The 19,204-nt window shown below is 49.3% G+C and overlaps 8 protein-coding genes across 8 annotated transcripts; 3 read left to right on the forward strand and 5 right to left on the reverse strand.

Moving 5' to 3' along the window:
- Positions 1 to 29: 29 nt before the first annotated feature.
- N7500_010843 (FMN-binding split barrel-related protein) lies at positions 30 to 644 on the reverse strand (the record flags this gene model as incomplete). Its single annotated transcript, XM_056681981.1, is given in 2 exon segments — positions 30 to 411; positions 424 to 644. The coding sequence occupies 2 exon segments, from the start codon at positions 642 to 644 to the stop codon at positions 30 to 32; spliced, it is 603 nt and encodes a 200-aa protein (XP_056527390.1).
- Positions 645 to 1,384: 740 nt separating this feature from the next.
- N7500_010844 (type I 3-dehydroquinate dehydratase) lies at positions 1,385 to 3,532 on the reverse strand (the record flags this gene model as incomplete). The annotated part of the gene is made up of 1 exon (XM_056681982.1): positions 1,385 to 3,532. One exon carries the CDS (start codon positions 3,530 to 3,532, stop codon positions 1,385 to 1,387), a length of 2,148 nt encoding a protein of 715 aa, XP_056527391.1.
- A 319-nt stretch (positions 3,533 to 3,851) lies between these two features.
- On the forward strand, positions 3,852 to 4,070 carry N7500_010845 (uncharacterized protein; the record flags this gene model as incomplete). The annotated part of the gene is made up of 1 exon (XM_056681983.1): positions 3,852 to 4,070. One exon carries the CDS (start codon positions 3,852 to 3,854, stop codon positions 4,068 to 4,070), a length of 219 nt encoding a protein of 72 aa, XP_056527392.1.
- Positions 4,071 to 5,413: 1,343 nt separating this feature from the next.
- On the reverse strand, positions 5,414 to 9,093 carry N7500_010846 (dDENN domain protein; the record flags this gene model as incomplete). Its single annotated transcript, XM_056681984.1, has 5 exons — positions 5,414 to 5,868; positions 5,927 to 7,265; positions 7,319 to 7,378; positions 7,439 to 8,352; positions 8,457 to 9,093. 5 exons carry the CDS (start codon positions 9,091 to 9,093, stop codon positions 5,414 to 5,416), a joined length of 3,405 nt encoding a protein of 1,134 aa, XP_056527393.1.
- Positions 9,094 to 11,296: 2,203 nt separating this feature from the next.
- Positions 11,297 to 12,587, reverse strand: N7500_010847 (trafficking protein particle complex subunit 13; the record flags this gene model as incomplete). Its single annotated transcript, XM_056681985.1, has 5 exons — positions 11,297 to 11,590; positions 11,712 to 12,230; positions 12,280 to 12,403; positions 12,462 to 12,468; positions 12,521 to 12,587. The coding sequence occupies 5 exons, from the start codon at positions 12,585 to 12,587 to the stop codon at positions 11,297 to 11,299; spliced, it is 1,011 nt and encodes a 336-aa protein (XP_056527394.1).
- Positions 12,588 to 13,274: 687 nt separating this feature from the next.
- On the forward strand, positions 13,275 to 14,252 carry N7500_010848 (uncharacterized protein; the record flags this gene model as incomplete). Its single annotated transcript, XM_056681986.1, has 5 exons — positions 13,275 to 13,445; positions 13,537 to 13,669; positions 13,753 to 13,811; positions 13,887 to 14,125; positions 14,192 to 14,252. The coding sequence occupies 5 exons, from the start codon at positions 13,275 to 13,277 to the stop codon at positions 14,250 to 14,252; spliced, it is 663 nt and encodes a 220-aa protein (XP_056527395.1).
- A 724-nt stretch (positions 14,253 to 14,976) lies between these two features.
- N7500_010849 (CENP-N/CHL4 family protein) lies at positions 14,977 to 16,431 on the reverse strand (the record flags this gene model as incomplete). Its single annotated transcript, XM_056681987.1, has 1 exon — positions 14,977 to 16,431. One exon carries the CDS (start codon positions 16,429 to 16,431, stop codon positions 14,977 to 14,979), a length of 1,455 nt encoding a protein of 484 aa, XP_056527396.1.
- Positions 16,432 to 17,466: 1,035 nt separating this feature from the next.
- Positions 17,467 to 18,916, forward strand: N7500_010850 (uncharacterized protein; the record flags this gene model as incomplete). Its single annotated transcript, XM_056681988.1, has 2 exons — positions 17,467 to 17,586; positions 17,651 to 18,916. 2 exons carry the CDS (start codon positions 17,467 to 17,469, stop codon positions 18,914 to 18,916), a joined length of 1,386 nt encoding a protein of 461 aa, XP_056527397.1.
- Positions 18,917 to 19,204: the final 288 nt, after the last annotated feature.

Consider the following 19,204-nt stretch of genomic DNA (forward strand, 5'->3'; position numbering starts at 1 on the left):
CTGGCCCTCAATCTACGTGATTCCAATCCTCATCCCGACAATACTTTCTGAAAGCGCAGCAATGTACTGGTAATGTACTCCCGTGGCGCATGAGTGATTTTCCAGGATTCAGGCAATGCCGAGGCGTTGCCATGCCCGCTAGCTCCGGTCGGCGCCGTTTTTACCCCCTGATGGAGCTTTTCCAGGTCTGGGCTCTGCTTCTGACTCAGGTTTTGGTGATAGGGTGGATCCCCATCCATATTCCCAGTTCCACTTCCATCTCCCTCATGTTTGACATTTGACCCCAAACTCGAACCAGTCTCATTTTGAAACCCTATTAAGCCTTCCTCTCCAAGCTGGGTTAAATCGCCGAGCTGTTGTAAGATCAGCTCCGTTTGCTCGTCTTCCGTGTCGTGGTAGGTAGTCACCCGACTGCATACCTACACCGCGGCGTGATTCCACGTCGGAGCGCCCTTGCATATGGTGGGTTTGAACTCTGTGTAGAGGTTCGGGGTGATGTAGTGATATACTAGGCTGGTGAACACGCTTATGACCCCACCAGGGAGTGTATGTCCTGTGGATGTCGTCGGTTCTGTAGTATCAATGATGGGGAATGCGCCCGGGATACTGATTGATTTGAGATTTTCTAAGGCAGGTTTCACCATTGCTTTGCTTAAGTGTTTTGGCGCGCGATGTTACCACGGAGGACTCCCATTGAGGCATGTGGCTGTGAGGTGTTGCTTTCATCGGTAACATTTGCTTTCTTTGATAATTCTGGTTTGAGGATTGTTTCACTATCCAACACCAAGGGGGCGTGGCCACATTGGAGGGTCTGGCCGATTCTCCGAAGGGAGGGAAGTTGTAAGGATACCTAGTGCACGTTTTTTGATGAAGCCGTAAAGGACTTTGGAAAGATTATAGCGATCGCAAGCAAAAGCGAGGGCTAGGGTGAAGAGGAAACGTCGGGAGGTTCTAAGGTTGACTCCAGGTTTTCTGACTTGTTATCTTCCGTCAAGCCCCAAGGTATCTGGATATATACATGAGATATATATCACTCTAACGGCCATTAAACATGGAAGATTTCAAATTATGACCGAAAACATTGAAATGGCTAGAGGCAAATACAAGTCAAGTGCAGTAATTATCACCAGCAAACGTAGTAGCTATATCGAAATACCCAGTGCAGCTGGTCCGACAATATATCTAGGGCAATAAAGCAGCGTTTCTCAGACTTGAACCACTCAAAAAACCGAGCATCCATGGATCTCACATGATATAGATAACCCTACAAAAACATACCTCCAACCCAGCACGAAATCCGATCCAACAACAACATCTATTGCATCAACAAGAGACAATAAACGAACCACAGTTTACCTACGTGGGTATGCAGTATGCTATATGACTAGAACAAAGGTCTCCCTGATGCCATACGCACAAAGTCAAACGGCACATTTTGGCCAACAAGCAACCTCAGTGTCTCTACAGTAGTCCAGGCACTAACATCCTCAACTCCGTACGCCGTCCACCCGGCACTAGTAGCAACGGCCAAAGGATCCCCCTTCCTCGGCCCACTGGTAAGATCAAGATACACCTTTCCACGAGTAGAACGCGGCGACGAACGACCATTAACACCATAATGCCGCAGCAGGGGCTGCACGAGCAGCGATTTCTCCGGCGGCAGCGCAGAGACAATAACAAAGGGCTGCTCAACCCGTTGGACTGACTGGATTGATGTAAACGGCTCAAGACCCGCAGCGAGCGGACCACTCGCTTTGAACCCGACTGTGTAAATTGTGCCCACGGCCAGACTGCGTAGCGCGAAAATGGCCGCAGAAGCATCTGCTTCCGATCCAGCGAGGATAATCGCTGCGCGGCTGCTATATGCGGACGGGACGTACTCGCGCGTCAGCGTTGCGCGGATACCCTTCCAGGCCGCATTTTCACCGATGAATCGAGACGTTCCAGGTACAGCTTCTCCTGGCGTCATGGCGATTGTGTCAACTAACCCGATGGCGCAGGCTGCGTCGCTGACTGCGGGGATGAAACCAGTTGTGCTTGGGACTGGGGGGTTGACGTAGGCACCGCCGAAGTGCGGTTGCAGGAGGACGGATTCCATGGTGCCTTTAGGGCCGCGGTCGACTGAGGTGAAGTTGTGTGGGAGACCCAGTTCGTTTAGGCATTTCTCCATGAACATTGAGTGTGGGGTTGAGCGGAAGGAGCCAATGGCGTAGAGATCGCGTCTGGGGAGTTGGCCCATGATGTGTAGGGCTTCGTTGATCTCCGCTGCGGTTAGTTGGCCTGGCGCGGCAATCATTGGGAGAAGAGGGTGAGTGATTGGAGAGAAGACGGTGTTGAGGGCTCGAGATAGCTGGCCCATTTGGCCCATGTTGACTGCTGAGAGGAGTGGCCCTGGACCTCGGTTTTTAATGGTCGAGCGGAAGTATTCTAGTTCGTAGTTCTCTTGAATTGTGTTGACCATGGCGATCATCTTCACTATGTCGGCGTATTTGGCACTTTCTGTGAATATGCGTTGCGCCTCTTCGGACGTCCACTTCCAGGTCCCAGAGAAGTCATGGAATGCAGATAAAATCATACTATGGCCCTTTTTCTCAAACAACTGGCGCCGGATCTTCTCTGGCAACCATAGTTCCACATCGATATATTCGACGCCCCACTGTATCGCGCGCCGCAGGTATTTATAGAAGAGCTCTGGGTCGTCTAGCGGAAACTTGCCATTCTCTCTGGTACATCGAACAGTAAAGATAATCGGCAACTCAGTATGCTGCCGGAGTAACATCAACTGTTGACCAACATACTTCAAACCTGGAACGGGTGGAATGGTCGAACCCTCCGACGCAGGCTCAACCAGCAAGTCCACACGGATCTCAACAGCGTCAGATCCTACAGACAGGATATCCAAATTGGGTAAAGCAGCATGCACGTCGGGGAAAGTAGTCGAGATAAAATTCGTCCTGGTCTTCGTTCTCAAATCGTCATGCGGCCTCGTCTGACCAAGAATCAAAGACAAGAACCGTGCCAAGTCCCGGCGCAGGAACGGACTCCGCGAATATAAGAACTCATAGTCACAGATCTCAGTGAGTGAGTCTTCCGGCGCAGACCCGTCTTCCACGCAGTATGTATTTACCAGAACCAGAGATGATCGCTCGCATCCCTGCAAGCTCCGTGCTAGATCCCGCGCTAATATTCCCGCTACCACTGCGTCGTTGGCTCGCGCTAGCATCCCAAGCGTCGCTTCTGTTGTCCATGGCTTGCCTAGGACTTCCGCTACCAGTTGTACGATATGATCTTGGTTCTGGCCATAGATGATCACAACAGTCCCCGCAGCAGTGTTGGCAGCTGGCGTGTCGATGCCCGCGAGTGTCTGATCTTTGGGCGCAGCAGCTGGGGGAGGATAGGGGATTGTAGCATTGGAAGAGACGACGATATTGGGGTTTGCGCTAGGCGGATCCTGGGCCTTGAGGGCGGCCGAGACGGGGGAATTATCGAGCAGAGGCGTGGCCATGTGCTGCGGAAAGGCTGTCGGAATCATAGCATCGCAGTCCCAAGTGTTTTCATACTTGGTGCTGGCGATGTATATGCAGGTCGAAGTATGGGTCGAAGCGGGTAAAAATGAAGAGTCGGGGAGGGGGAAATGAGGAACAGGACGGCTTTTCCAATTCGCCTCTCGATGTGACGGCCAGGACCCGGGTATAACCAGTAGGTAGTATAAAGCAATTAGGAAAAAGCGGGCCGAACAAGGCTAGCTCCAGGGTATGGGGTAATTGATTGAATAAATGAATGCCAAGTAAATCCTAGGCGGGCAGAGTTGAATCACCCAGCCGCAAGGGTAGGAAAACATTTGACACGACATGGATCGATGGAAGAACTTCTCGCGGAGGTTCCACCCAATGCGCGCGCTGGGATTCCACGCAGACCGCGGACGCGGGGAAAACTGGCAGCGGATTTGGGTTTATCCGCCAATCAGCGGTAGGCATTTGCTCCTACCAGACATCCATGTCATTTTGATACTAGGAAACGTTGTTGAATGGGACCTTGATGGCACGAGAAAGATCACCGCTCACTTATGAATCTCAATGACCACATCGATATGTTCATAGCAGCCGACAACAAACCAGCTAGAGCCACTATAGCTTCATGATTACCTGACAGGGGGCTCTACAGCGCCATGATCCGATACGAGGGAAAACCACCAATCTCAGCCAGAGTCTCAGCCTCGGCCAAAGAGAATGATCGGCTACTGGCACAGGGGCTACATAGCCTAATGTGTCCAAGGGAGACAAGTAACAACTCAGACACCAGGATTGGTGGAAGAGTATATCGATACTTGTACTAGGGGGAAAAGTCGAGAATGATATACACCCATATTCACAATATACAGGAAAAATAGAAAAAAAAAAAACATCTATGTATTGTTCTTTATGCCCTTAATGTGCGGAAGGCAAGTAGAATCAAGTGACAGCATTCAATTGCAACTGAAAGGTACGCACGCCCAAAGGATAGTCATAGATCACGTAGTATAGACATTGGATGATGAATCGATACCGGAAGGGAGATATCTGAAATAAAGAAAAGACAGAAGCGAGACTGGATCTGCCTAGCATTGTATTTCAAATAAACAATTAAGACATAAGGAGAGAAAAATACCAGCCAAATCGAGAGAGGGGGTATTGGGTAGTAACAGGCAGAGAGGGAGCAAAATGAGAAAAAAAAAAAGCAGGCCGAGAGATCAGAGAAAAATAGGCAACAGAAGTAGAGGTATTGGTCCAGAGAACAAACATGTATGTATGTATCAATATCAGGCACACAAATGATCACCACGTCGCTTTGCAAATCAGGATGACGCTTTTGGGGGGTTTGTTCACGGTTCCGTGCATCAAGCCGGAGCCAACACTATGTACGAGGACTGCAATGCAACCGATGATGGGCACAGAAACTGTCTGACATCTTTCGAGACGTCGTGTGTCCACCATGATAGAGCATGGTAAGTCAGAGAACGGGAGTACGTTCAAGCAGGAGAAAGGCCAAAGGGTGTGCAACCACACATGCAGCGTTCCACTTGCGGAATATTAGCGGGAAGCGAGAAGTTGAGCCGAGCCAGCGGCCTATCATTCTCAACTTGGATCGACAGATGCCCAGACGAAGACGCACAATAGACAATCGAGATTGCATTTGCTTGTCTTCCGGGAAAGCATAGGATGAGCAATACCGTCAATCGGGGATATCGAGAATCGAGTCGGAATCGGAGGGAAACCCAGGTTTCACGCTCGACAAAGGAAACACAAGATGTTTCGAGAACCTGGACATGACAAACATGACAAATAGCACGCGCACACAGGACCCACCTGCACAAGGGCAGGACAGATAACGACGAAATAATGAACCGGGCTACTCGCGTACGGAATTGCACCAATTAACTGGGCGGAGAGATGGCGAGCCCGCCCATCATGTTGGGAAGCGGCTTCCTACGGGCAGTATTTGCCGTCTTGGAAACCCGTGGTGCACCGTGTATCATGCGGGGTTCTGTCATTAGGGTGGTATCCAGGTTTGCGGGTGCTACAGGGAGATTGTCAATGAGCGGGTTGGATTGGGTGTTGGACCTTTCGGGCGTACCTCTTGTGGGAATTCGGCCGTAGTCGGCAGAAAGGTTCTGCTGGCTGCGGCTGCTCGGAGTGAAGAAGGTAGCGTTGGCTGTACGCCACAGATGGTTTGAAGTATCCGAGAGGAAGTCGGTTGTCGACCGGCTGGAGAAAATGGATGTGCGCCCACGGTTGCGTTTTGAAAGGACGATCTCGTCGAACAGAGTCATACGTGGGTCCTTGGACTTCGGATTTGTCCGTTCACGATCACTGATGAACTCGTTGAAACCTAGTATTGTGTCAATGGTTTTTTTCCCAATGTACTTTGTACGAATTTGCCAACTTACCTTGTGTCTGTTGCAGAATTGTGACATACTCGGCGTGCTCGCTTGGAAGGCTTTTCATGAATGCATCCATGTTGAAATTGTAATACATGCCGGACTTCTTCTTATCGCCACTGGCTGGTACAAGGAATTTCTTGTACGTGTAGAATAAGCTGGCAAAGCATCTGACAAACGCCGCGCGAATTTGATCCGGATGGAAGGCTGCATCACACGGAAGACACACCATAGATGCGCAGCGGTTGTGGACTGTCAGTCTGCATGCAGAGCATTTGTACATATTTTCCTCTGCCATTTCATCACAAATGGCACACGTCAACTTGTCATCCCAGACCTGAACTTGGAAATAGTGACCTTCAGCCCAGCAAGTGCCCTCGTTGTTGCCGGCAAGCTGGTTTGAGGATTGTGGCATAATTGTGGACGCAGCGATGGTAGACTGTGCATACACAGATGGCGCATATGTGGATCCGGCGCCATAATCGGTGTTGAGAGTTGTCACCGAGAGATTCGAAGCATGACCCAGGAACGGAGCACTTGGCCGTCGACTCATTCCAAACGAGGAGCTTCGGCGTGAGGCGGCATCGAAATGACCGGAACGCTTCTCGCGTAATGAAGCTTGCAATGCCATACCGGAATCATTGCGCGAGGAGGGGCCTGGTGGAGGAGGGAAGTAGCCAGAGGTAGGCGAACTCTCTCTCGGGGAGGGTGGAGAGGCAGCAGCTCTCATAGTGGAGCTGGTCCCTGGGCGTTCAGATCCGCGAGATGAGTATCCACGAGAGGGACCAGCCTCGTTCCGGGCATGCAGGAAAACGTTGAATATCGGAGGTGTATAGGACCCTGGCATCACGGCTGTTGTACCGAATGCACTGGAATTGAGACCGACATATTTCGCGAGGTTAGTGGCAGGTGCTTTGGATGTGAAAGTGGCCTTGCTCTCTGACATGAACGAGTCCCATGGGTAGGTTTCAATTGCATATGCAGGGGGGCCAGTGGGGACGTGGAAACGGGTGTGATGAGGGGCAGCTAGTTGTAACAAGGAGAGGAGCTTCCTGCGCTGATGGCGGGGTAGTGAGGTCGGTTGGATGGTACTTTCGATCATATTGTTGTCCAGATCAACCAGAACAAAGTCGTCCGTGGGCAGCTCGACCTTCTCGTACCGACGTTCGATACCCACGATGTATGGGCAAGGAGCCTCGAGGGCTTGAATTAAGCGCGCGGGAAGCACAGGAATAAGGACGCCTGTCCACTCCAGAGGGAACAAAAGATCAACCAACGATCTGGTCGCTAGATAGAGCATGGAGGTGTGGGAAGACAAGAAAATGATACGTGATTCAGTAAGGGCGTACTGTATTTGGTTAGTATTGTCTCCCATTCATTAAACTGGGATTCCATGCCTACCTCAAAGAGAATGATAATATTCGGAACTGACAAAGTTCGGAACAAGGCATAGATATCAGTCTGGGAATCAGTCAGTAAAAGTTTCGGCAGAGAACTGAATCAAGATCGCGGTGCACATACATTCCGAGAACCAGGGATCTCATTAGGCGCCTCTTTGCGTGCAAATAATCGCAGCTCACGAATCGCAAGCTCGACCTGAGTCTTCGAGGATATAGGACAGAACGCTTCTGTACAGAGATTCATGACATATCGCTCCAGCGGCTGCCATACACCCATGCGCGGCGAGGGCGGGGGCACATGCTGTAGACTGCCCTCCGTCATTGGCACCACGATAGCCTTGAGCCATTCCTTCCAGAAGCTCGTCATCGTGCTCTCGCGGCCCAGGATACCATACGCTCGGGGAATCCAGAAGCCAGTATCACCATCGGTCAGACCCTCGATCTTGGAAGCTGCGCCATGCCGGACTGGACGAAGGAGATCGGTCATTAATCCAATCTTCTCCTCCACGGCGCTGATCTCATCTTCGAGCTGTTCACGCGATTCAGACCCTGATGGGACAGTCGGGAGCTGGGCTAGGAGCCGGGATAACTTGGCACGCTCCGATGCCAATCGTTCGCCCAAGCTTGCGGCCAATTCACGCTCTTCGTCGGTCATGTTGTCCTTTCTCCATTCCTCACAGCGCTTTTCGAGCTCCTCTGCGGCATTTGGGTTGAGGGGTATCCAGATGATCACACAGATGGCGTGCAGCCTAGAGCCATTGTCCGTTGTCATGGCAAATCCGTGCCAGGTAGAGCGCGGTCGCTGATCGGAGGAGACGATGTTGACATCATTCGGAAAGGCAAACATGGGGACGTAGTCGGGGAAATTGCCGCGCTGCTTCGTCTCGTCCGGCATGCCCCGTGTGGGGTATCGGTCGAGGAGAACGGGCTCGAATCGTCGTTTCAATGGATGCATTGTGGGAGAGATCTCGAGGGGTTGCGGCACAGGGATGACTGAATTGTAGTTGCTAAGTCGCCGAGAAGTACGCACCGAAGCTGTAGGCAATCCATTATTAGCCAGTGCATCTATTAAAAAAAAGTCCCGAGCCCGGATGCCGTTCCAGAATGAATGGGGAACGGAATTGAAAGAGAGCTCTCACCTTGACGGGCAATAGATGGCTGCCGCTTCATACTATTCATATCCCGAAAGGCCATGTGGCGTCGCACGCTCCCGATGCCCGATCTCAGCAAGTTACCGCTAGGCGCGGGCGAATCGTCGGAGACAATCTTCTGCGTGCGGACCCTGGATCGCGGGCGGGTATTGGGAGTAATAGCGCCAGCGCTCAAGCTCAAGTCTGTTAGAAAGGTCTCGCGTTCATTGGCAAACTTGAACAGCGCGGTATCGAAATCGAAGTCCTCAGAGAACAAAGCTGAGGCACGCAGGGGCGAGGAGGCACCCTTTACGGTCATGCTGCTCCGGTTACTGTTAGTACCAGCACCATTCGTTCCTTCTGAGCTCTTCGAGAGCGTGGATAGACGTTGGGTAGAGCCTCTATGAGCGGTGCCGGCGAGAAGCGTTGAATTTGGCCGGGAGACGACATCTGGGTTGTGTTCCTCCTCCGCATCGGCGTCCTCCTGAATAGTGTCCGCGAGCGCAGGACCTGGAGATGCGGCACCATTGGCACGGTAATCTTCCCCCAATCTCTGAAAAGTGTCCAGGATCTCTGTACCATCCACACCGGCTATCCAGAAGTAATCGGCGAGAGGAGCGCCCTCGGAGTTGCTTGACGATGGCATTGTGGAGAGAGTCACGGCGGACTGTAGGTTAATATTTTGATTGTCACCACATGGATAGTATGTCCAGAAGAGGGAATGCGCAGGGGAATTGAGCGCATGTGGGAGGGGGGAAAGCTGGTAAAAATGGGGGAGAACGGGAGGGAGGGGCAGTTCAAAGCGATCAATTTTGGGGGAAGGTCGGACGTATTAAAAAAAAGGAGTTAGATTGTTTTATTGTATTCTAGGGTATCATATCTCTATATATTATGCTACCTCTTGTGTGTTTTTTTTTTTCCCTTCCTATTTTTCTTTTCTTTTCTTTTCTTTTTCTCTAATTACACGGGTGGTTGCGTAGGCGTGTAATGTTAGGACATTTTGAATGTGCGTCTCTCTCCATGTAAAGAAAACATATCAAAGTCAAGAGCCTGGACCATTCACAGCCATGCACAAGAATTTTGACCTGCAGGCACGGTGTGGCTGGACTCTAAAGGGGATCCAGCCTTCTGGGGTATACCCATAATAATTATACATCCATGCCTATATCAACTACTTATGTACATTATGTATGTATTTCATCCTCTATGTACCAATTCTAACCGTCATAGTCCTCAAAGATGGCAATAGCAAAGGTTCGATATAAAACAAAGAAATATATAGGGGTTTGCCCGTCCATAGAGCTTCGGAAAACTTAAGCGGGTCGTTATTTTCTAAACGAGCTTCGTCTACTTCGTGTGTTGTACTCCGTTTTCTGTTCAATATACTGGGGTTTGGTCATTTTCTGTATATATTTCCAAGGGTTTTAGGGGCCTTTGAGAAGTTTAGCTTGGTACGCCACAATGCCGTTCTTGTCACGTTCAGGGGGTGGGACTATGTATGAACTACATACGAAGTAGCCCTGGAGGCATTGGGAGTTTATACCTTTGTCGTTCCCAATCGTCTTCTAGCTTGCGGCTCAATGGCTTTTCTATCTCTTTGCTTTTCCCATCTCCGTACATGAAATAAAACTCGTACGGAGTACAGAAAGTTACATAGAATTTCGAGTGGAGTGGCTGGAGACGATCGATACTACAGTTGGATAATGTGGAGTACAGGGGGAGAACGCCTACGGAGTCTGTCAACCATGGTTGATTTGAGATAATCTGATTAGGCAAATCCTCCATGCGTATGGAGTATTGGGGATTATCTATATCTCTCACCTACTCCGTACTCCTTACATAGGTGTGGCATTCAAAGCATAAGTCTCCAATATACTCTATAATGGACTATTTGTACACATACTGCAAGTATTTAACACTCTGGCCGATAACCGGGTTACGTGGACACAGGGAAACTTCCCTGCACCGATAGCCCTTTTTGACCAGTCGCATCCCAAGCGGTTAGGCAAGGCTATTCTACCTAAACACCTCCCTGGTGTACTCCGTACACCGATGCCTACATACACTCTACACCACACAGTATGGAGTACAGTATAAGGAGGCAGACTAGATCCACAGCGCTATCTTGACAGAAGGAAAAATCCAATTATAGAAGAACGGACTGAAATAGAAAAAAAGGTCCGTGTGAGACATTGAATTGTAGATAATGATCTTTCATTACATAGATACTACTATTGATCAACTGGAGTCTAGACTCTTTCTATAACCCCATAACGTTGAATCTGGACTCTAAAAGACTTTACATATCAACGGATTACCCGAAATAAACTTCGATATGTGCCATCCCGTAGAATACGTGGCCTTGGGCCGAGGATGAGTGCCCGTCAATCTTTCCTTTTGTGTAAGCTCCATGAGTAGCAAATACCCGAAATGTGTAAACATCCAGCCCCCGGAGCTTCCTTGCCGGAAGGCGACTGCCGTACGACAAGAATTAAACGTCGGCTGCATGGCAAGGCTGGTGTCCACCCTGTGCTAGTGGCGCCAGGTTGATACAACATACATCGTGCCCGATCCCAGAGCCCCAGGCAGCACTCGGTACTCAGGCCTACAGAGATAGTGTGGATATATTCGGAGCCCAAGATATTATACTGTAAACCCCAATTTAGGACGCTGCTGCCAATACCAATGGTAATATTGTGTAAGTGAGCCATTGGATAGTACAAACCGCCCTTGCGGCGCTCTATGCAACTTGGCGGCTGGATGCACCGATTCAACTCGGTGTACGTATCGTGACACAGTAGCGGAGTACCTAGCGGAAACGATCCGGTGAGTGGGTTGCACACCGCGTTTCAAGTGCGTTTTCGGCTCATTAGGTTGCCCGTCGTCAGGAATCCCTTGTCCCCCATGGCGCCGCGCCATTCAATCGACAACTGACCCAACGTGGCACGACCGTCCCGTCGCAGGTCCTTCTGGAGAGTGTCAAGTCCCTCGTTCTGGGCCTCTTCTTGTTCCACCAAGAATGCTACCTGTAGGACATCCCGTGGATTGAGTGTGGGTAGTGCCGCGAGTGACATGTCTGGATTCATCGTGTCCAAATTTAGCGATTTCGATTGGAACGGTGGCTTGGGATTTAGTTTTGTTTGCTGTCCATCCCCCAACGTTAGTCAAATTGTTGAGCATTTCCGCCTAGCCCGTGTTTCGGTTATATCCACGCTTTGCCGTGAAAATCCACATATTCGCTAGGGATCAATAGGAAATTCATACCTTGACCACCACAGCGCCCTCGCCCACGTTTTCCAATTGTGCCTCTAGGGCAAATCGGAGTAACCTGGTTTTCCCGTACGGACCGAGAGACTTATTATCTACCTCAAGCGGTGGAAGCTCGGACGCCTTGGTCCGAACACTCAAACAGGGTTGTGCCACAAACTGGTATAACTTGCGAAAGGTCCTGACCCGGCCACTAGCTGCCTGCGAGTCTGAGCCGATCTTTGTCTCTGTATAGCTGACACTGACAGCCAGTATATGGTTTCCTTCTTCCTTCAAATCAAATCGTACGATCTTTTGTAATGACTTGCCGATCTTAAGGCCGTCTGTTGATGCATTGTCGCTGGGTGGCTCCAGCTCCAGTGCCGCGACCGAAGAAGGTGTTTGCATTTCCGCTACTATGCGCACCGAGGTAAGGATTCTCTCATTATCATCATCATCAATCTCATTGTTTGCACTGAGTGTGCATCCGAAGGTTTCTCCGACGTAGACGGATCCGAAGGAGGGAGGCAGAGTAAGCTATTGCCGTCAGCGGACAGTTTCCTTGGGGGTTTGATGACCATCTCACAAGAGGAGCTAGAATGAATTGATCATCAGAATCACCGGATGGATAGCTCAGTGAGGCTTTTGTAGAGATTCTGGTGTTGGATGTCGGGAGAGGGTACTGATAAGAAAGTGACGGTCGCGCGAGGCTGTGTGTTGAAAGTCAGAAGCTGCCATCAACATGAGGGTATGGATAATCGGAATTACCGCAACACTAATTAATTGATACTTAGCCCACTGGTCCAACTATGGCTGTATTCACATACCTTTGAGAGAGACCGCATGTGGTTCCTTTGGGGCATCAGCGCCTGACAAAGCCCGTGGACGTGACATGGAGAGAAGTTCGGGTATGAGCTCTAGGGAGAAGAATTGAAAATCAAGCAAAGAGTCAGCTGTGGTCCTAGACTTTGTAGTATGGTGTCATCTTGGCGATGAAGAGAGACCTGCCCAGGTGGAGTTCTCCACGAGCTGATAGCGATAGTGAAGCTTCCTCAAACAAACATTGCAAACATTGCAAACGACCGCTCTATCACCTCCAAGGTTGGTATCTCTTCTTACAGCCGGACCACACATGGATGTGTACAATGGTTGCAAAGCTTTCAATTCAATTTCTTGCTATCGTGCCCAGGTGCGCAAATATGCTTAGTCAACTAGGTCCATTTGTACCCAGAATTGCTGGCGTAATGGCTCCCTGGGAAATTGAGCAGGTACACTACCCAATGAGGAAGGAGCTTAGATTTCTCTAGTACTGAGTACATATGTTGCATTATGTAGCTATACCCTATATGGGTTTACAAAGAAAACTCAAATTCTCACAACAATCTGCTATGTAGATCACTTTGACCAAAACATAACCATTGAGGGACATCTAGAACATGTCATGGAAAGTCATATGACACTTCAGGTGGTCTTGCCTCTGTTTGGCTCTTGCTTTCCATAGTACATCTATGTAAGTAACACTTTCTTTCTTATATTTGCAGTTTAAGAAAAGACGTTTTCCAAAATCCTCTACATTTCCTAATGCTAATCTTTTCTCATACTCCGAAAACCGATTACCGAAACCAAGATTCACAGCGCACTTCACCCAGTGCTCTACCAATACTAATGGCTGAGAAGCGTGCGCTTCCATGGCTAGACATACCCACCAAAGAGTTCCTAGAAAGAGACTTGCGCAATGAAAAGCAAATGCAAGTAGACACTGACGAATCAGGCATACTTCGATTGACTGATAAGCGTTGCCTCTAGCATGTCTATCACTGCGCACAGCATCTGCGGAACTGAGGAGGCTCCGGAGATCTCATTTGAAGTTACTGGATCTACCAGTAATATCTACAAAACGGTCATTGCCAAATTGCCTCGCTGTACCTGTCCGGATGTCAAATTCCGGAAGTCTCAGTGTAAACATATCTGCTTTGGTATGTCTCAACCCAACTTACCAAATACTATATACTCTTTTATGCTGTCCCACTCTCTATTCTTGCGCTAATGCGTTGTTAAGTCCTATCTGCGATAAATGCCCCTGGAAAACTGAGATATCAACGAGCATTCCTGCCGTCTGTGAGTCATTGCAAGCCTCAAACGAGCATATTACGTTGTTGAGAGATCTCTCTGACCCAAATGCGCGCGAATTAGGAGCTGCGCGAGATGCTTTCTACATCATCCTTGGAGGATATCGAGGAAAGAAGTACTCTTATTTCTGCCAGCCAAAGGAAGCCTGTTGAGGGCAAGTGCCCAATTTGTTTCAATGACTTCAAGTCCAACCACGGAGCTAGGTCTTGCCATTCGTGCAACAATAATGTTCACGAGGCTTGCTTCAAGGTGTGGGAGGCCACTGTACATGCATCTCAGCATGTTTTTTCTTGTCTCCACTGGTAAGTGATGACGAGTTGACCCACGTTCTAATAGGAGGTGAGGATCTAACGCATCTTAACATATAGCAATGCTCCGTGGAAGAGCAATCAATATAGAACCCCACATCTCGCTAGGGAGGCTGTGTGAAATGAGGGCCCAGGCTTCTATGAACGTGAGCTACAGATAGTCACTGGATTGTATGGTTCGATCAGGGTGTACTTGCTCCTAGAGTCCATCCTAAGCATTGACTTCCGGCTCCTTGGATGAGCTCATGCTGACACGAAATTGAAGGTGTCACGTTCATGGATATGAAACCGAGGAAGGGCTTTTTTGTGAGACTCTCTCTTGTCACTGCCCATTCTTATTCATTTGGCTTTTACTTTCAAACGGTCTCTCTTTGCGCATGCTATTGAAAATGTTTTCTTTTACGAAATCTATCATTGACTGACGTTCTTTTTACTCTTTGCTGGTGCAATCCAAAGCATATATTGCTCCATTCTCAGTCCCGAAAAAACGACAGCCAACTTGTGGTGTTGATTGATAGGAGGAATTCTCAGGCGTTGGACTCGGAAATGTGGCGTACGGTGCTGGTATGGGTTGGTCTTCTCTATGCTGGATACTCCTATATTTATTTGATACCATTTTTACAATATCCAATGTTCAATGTTGAATGTAGGCTATATTTACTTGCTACTACACTCGGTTGGGGCGTCTCGCAAAATTTAGTCATTTCCTGAGTAAAGCTAAATGTCACAAGGAAGCAACAAAAGTGATCTATGCATCTCAAATTCGGGTATCACATCAGGCCTCATTGACCCAAGAAACAAAAAGCACGAAGGTTCTTAACTCCAAGAACACCACACATATTCCTCTACATATCCCTTTGAAGCCGCTGGCCACGACGCACAGTCGCGACACTAATACCTTCCTCGCCAGTCATCCAAGAAGGCATACGCTCAGGGTTGACGATACCTAGCTCGGCAAGTTTGCGAATCCCGCCGATGACGTCTGAGCCAGAGAAAGTGAGTGACACCGCAGGTAGCGTGGACGTAGAATCATGAGAATTGCCATCTTCCTCCCCACTAAATCCCGGTTTATCGAGGAGTCTGATGTCAAGACGGTCCAGCGGGGCCGGGGCGAGTGATGACTCCAATGTTCCGAATCGGGATTGGATGGCCAGACGGCGTTTTTTTGAATCAGGAGAGAGGGGACCTGCATCACTAGCGCCGGATCTCCGTTTGATCGCTGATCTATCTGTGCTTTGTTTGCCTTCTGCTGGGCCGCAATAACTCGCTTGGATATGCTCTTCAGACGAGACCGTATTGGAAGGTCGAGGATCCAACGGGCTCCCTTCAATGGCGGCGTCGGCAAAGATGCTGAAGGCGCCGTTCGATGCCGTAGATCGCCCCGGTCCGCGGAGGGCTAGAAGTGTGGGTAAATTCTTTGCTGCCAGGGACGTCGCCTGCAGCGAAAATCGTTGTTGTGGGCGAGATAAAGCTTTGGGGATGGAATCGCGCACCAGACGCTGAAGAGTTCGAGTATCAGTAGCCACTGAGCTTGTCAACGGGGCAGATTTTGGTCCAGTGGATGCTGCTATGGAAGTGTAGACGTAAGGGCAACTGTCCGGGAAAGCGATATAGATGACTCGGGACGAGTCAGTAAAGATCTCGGCTGTCTGTTTAGGGGATTGGTATGGGGAATCAACAACAAAGATACGCAGGAAGGTTAGTGGCAGCGTTGCTGAGTGGGCGAGGTGGTAGTGGGCCTTGACCAATGGGGAGATTTCTCGTTGGAGGCCTTGCACAAATGTTGCCGCTTGCATGCGCGGTACCGAACTGGACCAGTCTTCGGGTGGCAGCCTTTTGGAGTTTTTGCAATTTCTACCAACACGGCTGAGCTCAAGTGCGGTCCATCGAAGATTGGCGGGGTGGTCATCCATATAGCGAAGGTCTACCATGGCCAACTGGCGCAGTGTGATTCCATGCCGCCAATCGCCTTCCAGAATTCGTTCAAGAACTTCGCGCTTTGCACCCTTTCGGTCCTGCAGGTCTTCATATACCTGGCGGACTTCTTCAACTGTCTTCCCCGCGGGGTAGGGAAGAACTTCGTCATTGTCAGGACTATCTGCTTCGTCGGCCTGTAGATATGGTGGGAATGAGGCGATGTTGTGATCGTCAAGCCACGTAAGTGCCAAATCCAGTAGTGCTTGTCTGGATAGCTTGCCCAGGGATTTTGTGAGGGATGGGGTCGACGAGGGAATGCGGAGGTTATTTGGAAGACTGGCTGTTGTCGGGGCGCGAACTGTTTTGGGACGCGCCATGGCCATGGTTGACAAGGTATGGATACCGTGCCAGGCGATGTTCAAGTTCGTCTTATATTAATGGCAGGCGCATGTTTTCAAGTCCACATCTCGATATGTTCCCGTGTTTGCCCAAGTTCTTCTTGTGTCCAAATTCCAAAATCCATCAACAAACATACACGTGCCGATAAGCTGATAAGGATTGCGATGAATCCCGATTATGTCATCTGAGTGCTGCCCAGGTGATCCATGGAATTCCAAGGTTGTTCATCCATAAACGAGAATCGCTGGCTCCGACAATCGCGAGAAGGAATGCTGATTTCTAAACCAAGGATCCATGACAAAGGGAATTCAATCTTGTTTAGAAACTAACTAGGTAGGTCGACGGGTATGATATAACTGATCTGTCATCAGAAGCCGCTTCCATGGTGTAGGTCCCTGATCACGGGATCGTCACACCATCGATGCTAGTAATGCATTTACTATGAACTACATTATACTATATAAAATTACATATCTTCAATGGCCGAATTGATAGAACTTGTATACTAGTAAGTATTCGATCACAAAACATACTCCAGCCTTTTATGTCCAATGTCATCAATGTGAGGCCTACTAACCAAGTAACTTAGTGTACTCGGTTGTTCATTCCCCCATTTTGTTAGCGCAGACTGATCGGTGGGATTTACATCGACAGAATTCATACTCCGTCCCACGGGTACTAGGGGAATATGCTTATCTCGTTCGGGTTTGAAAATTGCACCTATGTAAAAGGTCAACTACACCATATGATAGGTATAGATGCATTTGCCACGTCATCATATGCATTGTAAAGATTTAGCTGCATAAGAAATTATGAATCTGAACCGAGGCTGCCCAGGCCAGGGCCTTTGGGCCATGCCGGGAAAAAGGTGGGTCAGTTTCTGCCGAAATGTTCAAAGTTGCAAGCCCATCTTTCGAGTTAAGCGAACTGTGAACCTTTGACGCATCTCAAAATCTGTCTCAATAGCAATGACCATTTACATTTTCTTCCACTTGTGATCAAACTTCCACTCCTTCACCATGGAGGCAAACGAACGGAAGAATGTTGCCGTAATCGGCACGGGGATGGCTGGGCTAGTTGTTGCATACATGCTCAGGAATGATCCCCAGGGGAGATTCAACGTGGAAGTACTTGAAAAAGTAAACTTTCCTCCCCGCGACATCGTACGCGTGAACTTGAACTAATTTCAACCAAAACACGCAGCAAGACAAACTTTCCCTAGACTCCGCGTCATACAATCTTACAGTCCAGAATGGGGGAGGCGCAAAACTCGAACGTCTCGATCTTCCCATGCGCACATTTGCCGAAGGATATTACGAGAGTCTCAAGCGAATGTATGATTATTTCGGCATTTCATATGGCTCGCTGCGGTTCATCTACTCCCTGTCGACGATATCAGACAATGCCTCCGAACAAGCCTCGCCATACTACATGCATTCTTCAAATAATCACCAAATACCCCCCCTGCGTCCGAGAGGTTTATCGTGGACTGGGTGGCTGATCGAGGTGTGCTATCTGGCAATGTGTTATTATTGGTTCAAAGCCTGCTGCTTCTTTGTAGCGCCAAAAACGCTAGAGTCGTCTGGCACGGAAGAATCTCTACGTCAATATGTGGAGAGGATTATGTTGCCCAGTTACTACGTGAAGCACTACTTCTTGCCGGTCTTCGCGAGCGTTGCGACGTGCTCACACGATGCGCTGATGGATTCCCCAGCTCTCGATCTGGTCGGCTATGGGAGACGAACCTTCCGCAAGAGTCACTACACTGTTCTTGGTGGAGTTCAGCATGTGGAGCAAAAGCTGTCCGAAGGTTTGACGTATAAACTTGGCATGAAGGTCACGGCGGTAGAGAATGTTGGGACAAAGGTTCAAGTGAGCTGGACAGATACTCGTGATGGTCAGAGTAGCTCGCGGCTATTCGACCATGTTGTTCTCGCTGTAACACCTGATGTGGTTGGCGCGATCTTCCAACCTCTCCGAAGCGCAATGAAGGCCGTTCCCACTGCAACCGTTAAGTCTGTTGTGCATCGTGACTTTTCCCGGATTCAGGATTCTAGCAAATCCCTCTGGGCGCAAGTATCCTTGAAGCCCGGCGAATCAGCACCTCACCCACTCCATATGTGCTCAAATGATACAGCGACCGAGACAGTCCATGAACATCCATCATCTGCTCTTATTACGACGTCTCCCATTACTCCGATTGACTCTGAGAAGGTCTTGCACACTGCCACATTCACCCGTGTTTTGCGATCGACCACCAGCAGACAAGTCGTCAATCAGATTTTCGGACAGAATAATTCTGGTGATGAGAAGAGCAAACTGTGGCGGAATGGAGATGGAAATGTATGGCTGGTTGGTGGCTGGTGTTGGGACGGGATGGTCCTGCTCGAGGGTTGTCTCGCTTCTGCTACGAGAGTGGCAAACGCCCTTGATGTCGAGGTGCCTTGGATGAAAGAGCCCTCTCTATAACGACGTGTCAAGAACATAACGAGACTTCCGTGTGCATATTACTTTGGGCATTTGCAGATATCAATTCACCACCAGATGCATTTATTAACATAGCATGAATAATCTGAACATAAACATCGTGAACATCAGAAGTTTGCTACAATATACTAACCTACTACAGTCTGTGGTCCGCCGACCATCTATTCATGTTCGTCTTTCTCGCTGTCTCCTTCCACCTCGAAACCCTAAGGATCGGCCTAAAATCCTACGCAGACTAGGTGCGCGATAATAAGAGTGCATGGCAACGGA

The sequence above is a fragment of the Penicillium coprophilum genome (genome assembly GCF_028826855.1).
Source record: "Penicillium coprophilum strain IBT 35676 chromosome Unknown utg000007l_segment0_segment0, whole genome shotgun sequence".
NCBI classification, from domain to species: Eukaryota; Fungi; Ascomycota; class Eurotiomycetes; order Eurotiales; family Aspergillaceae; genus Penicillium; species Penicillium coprophilum.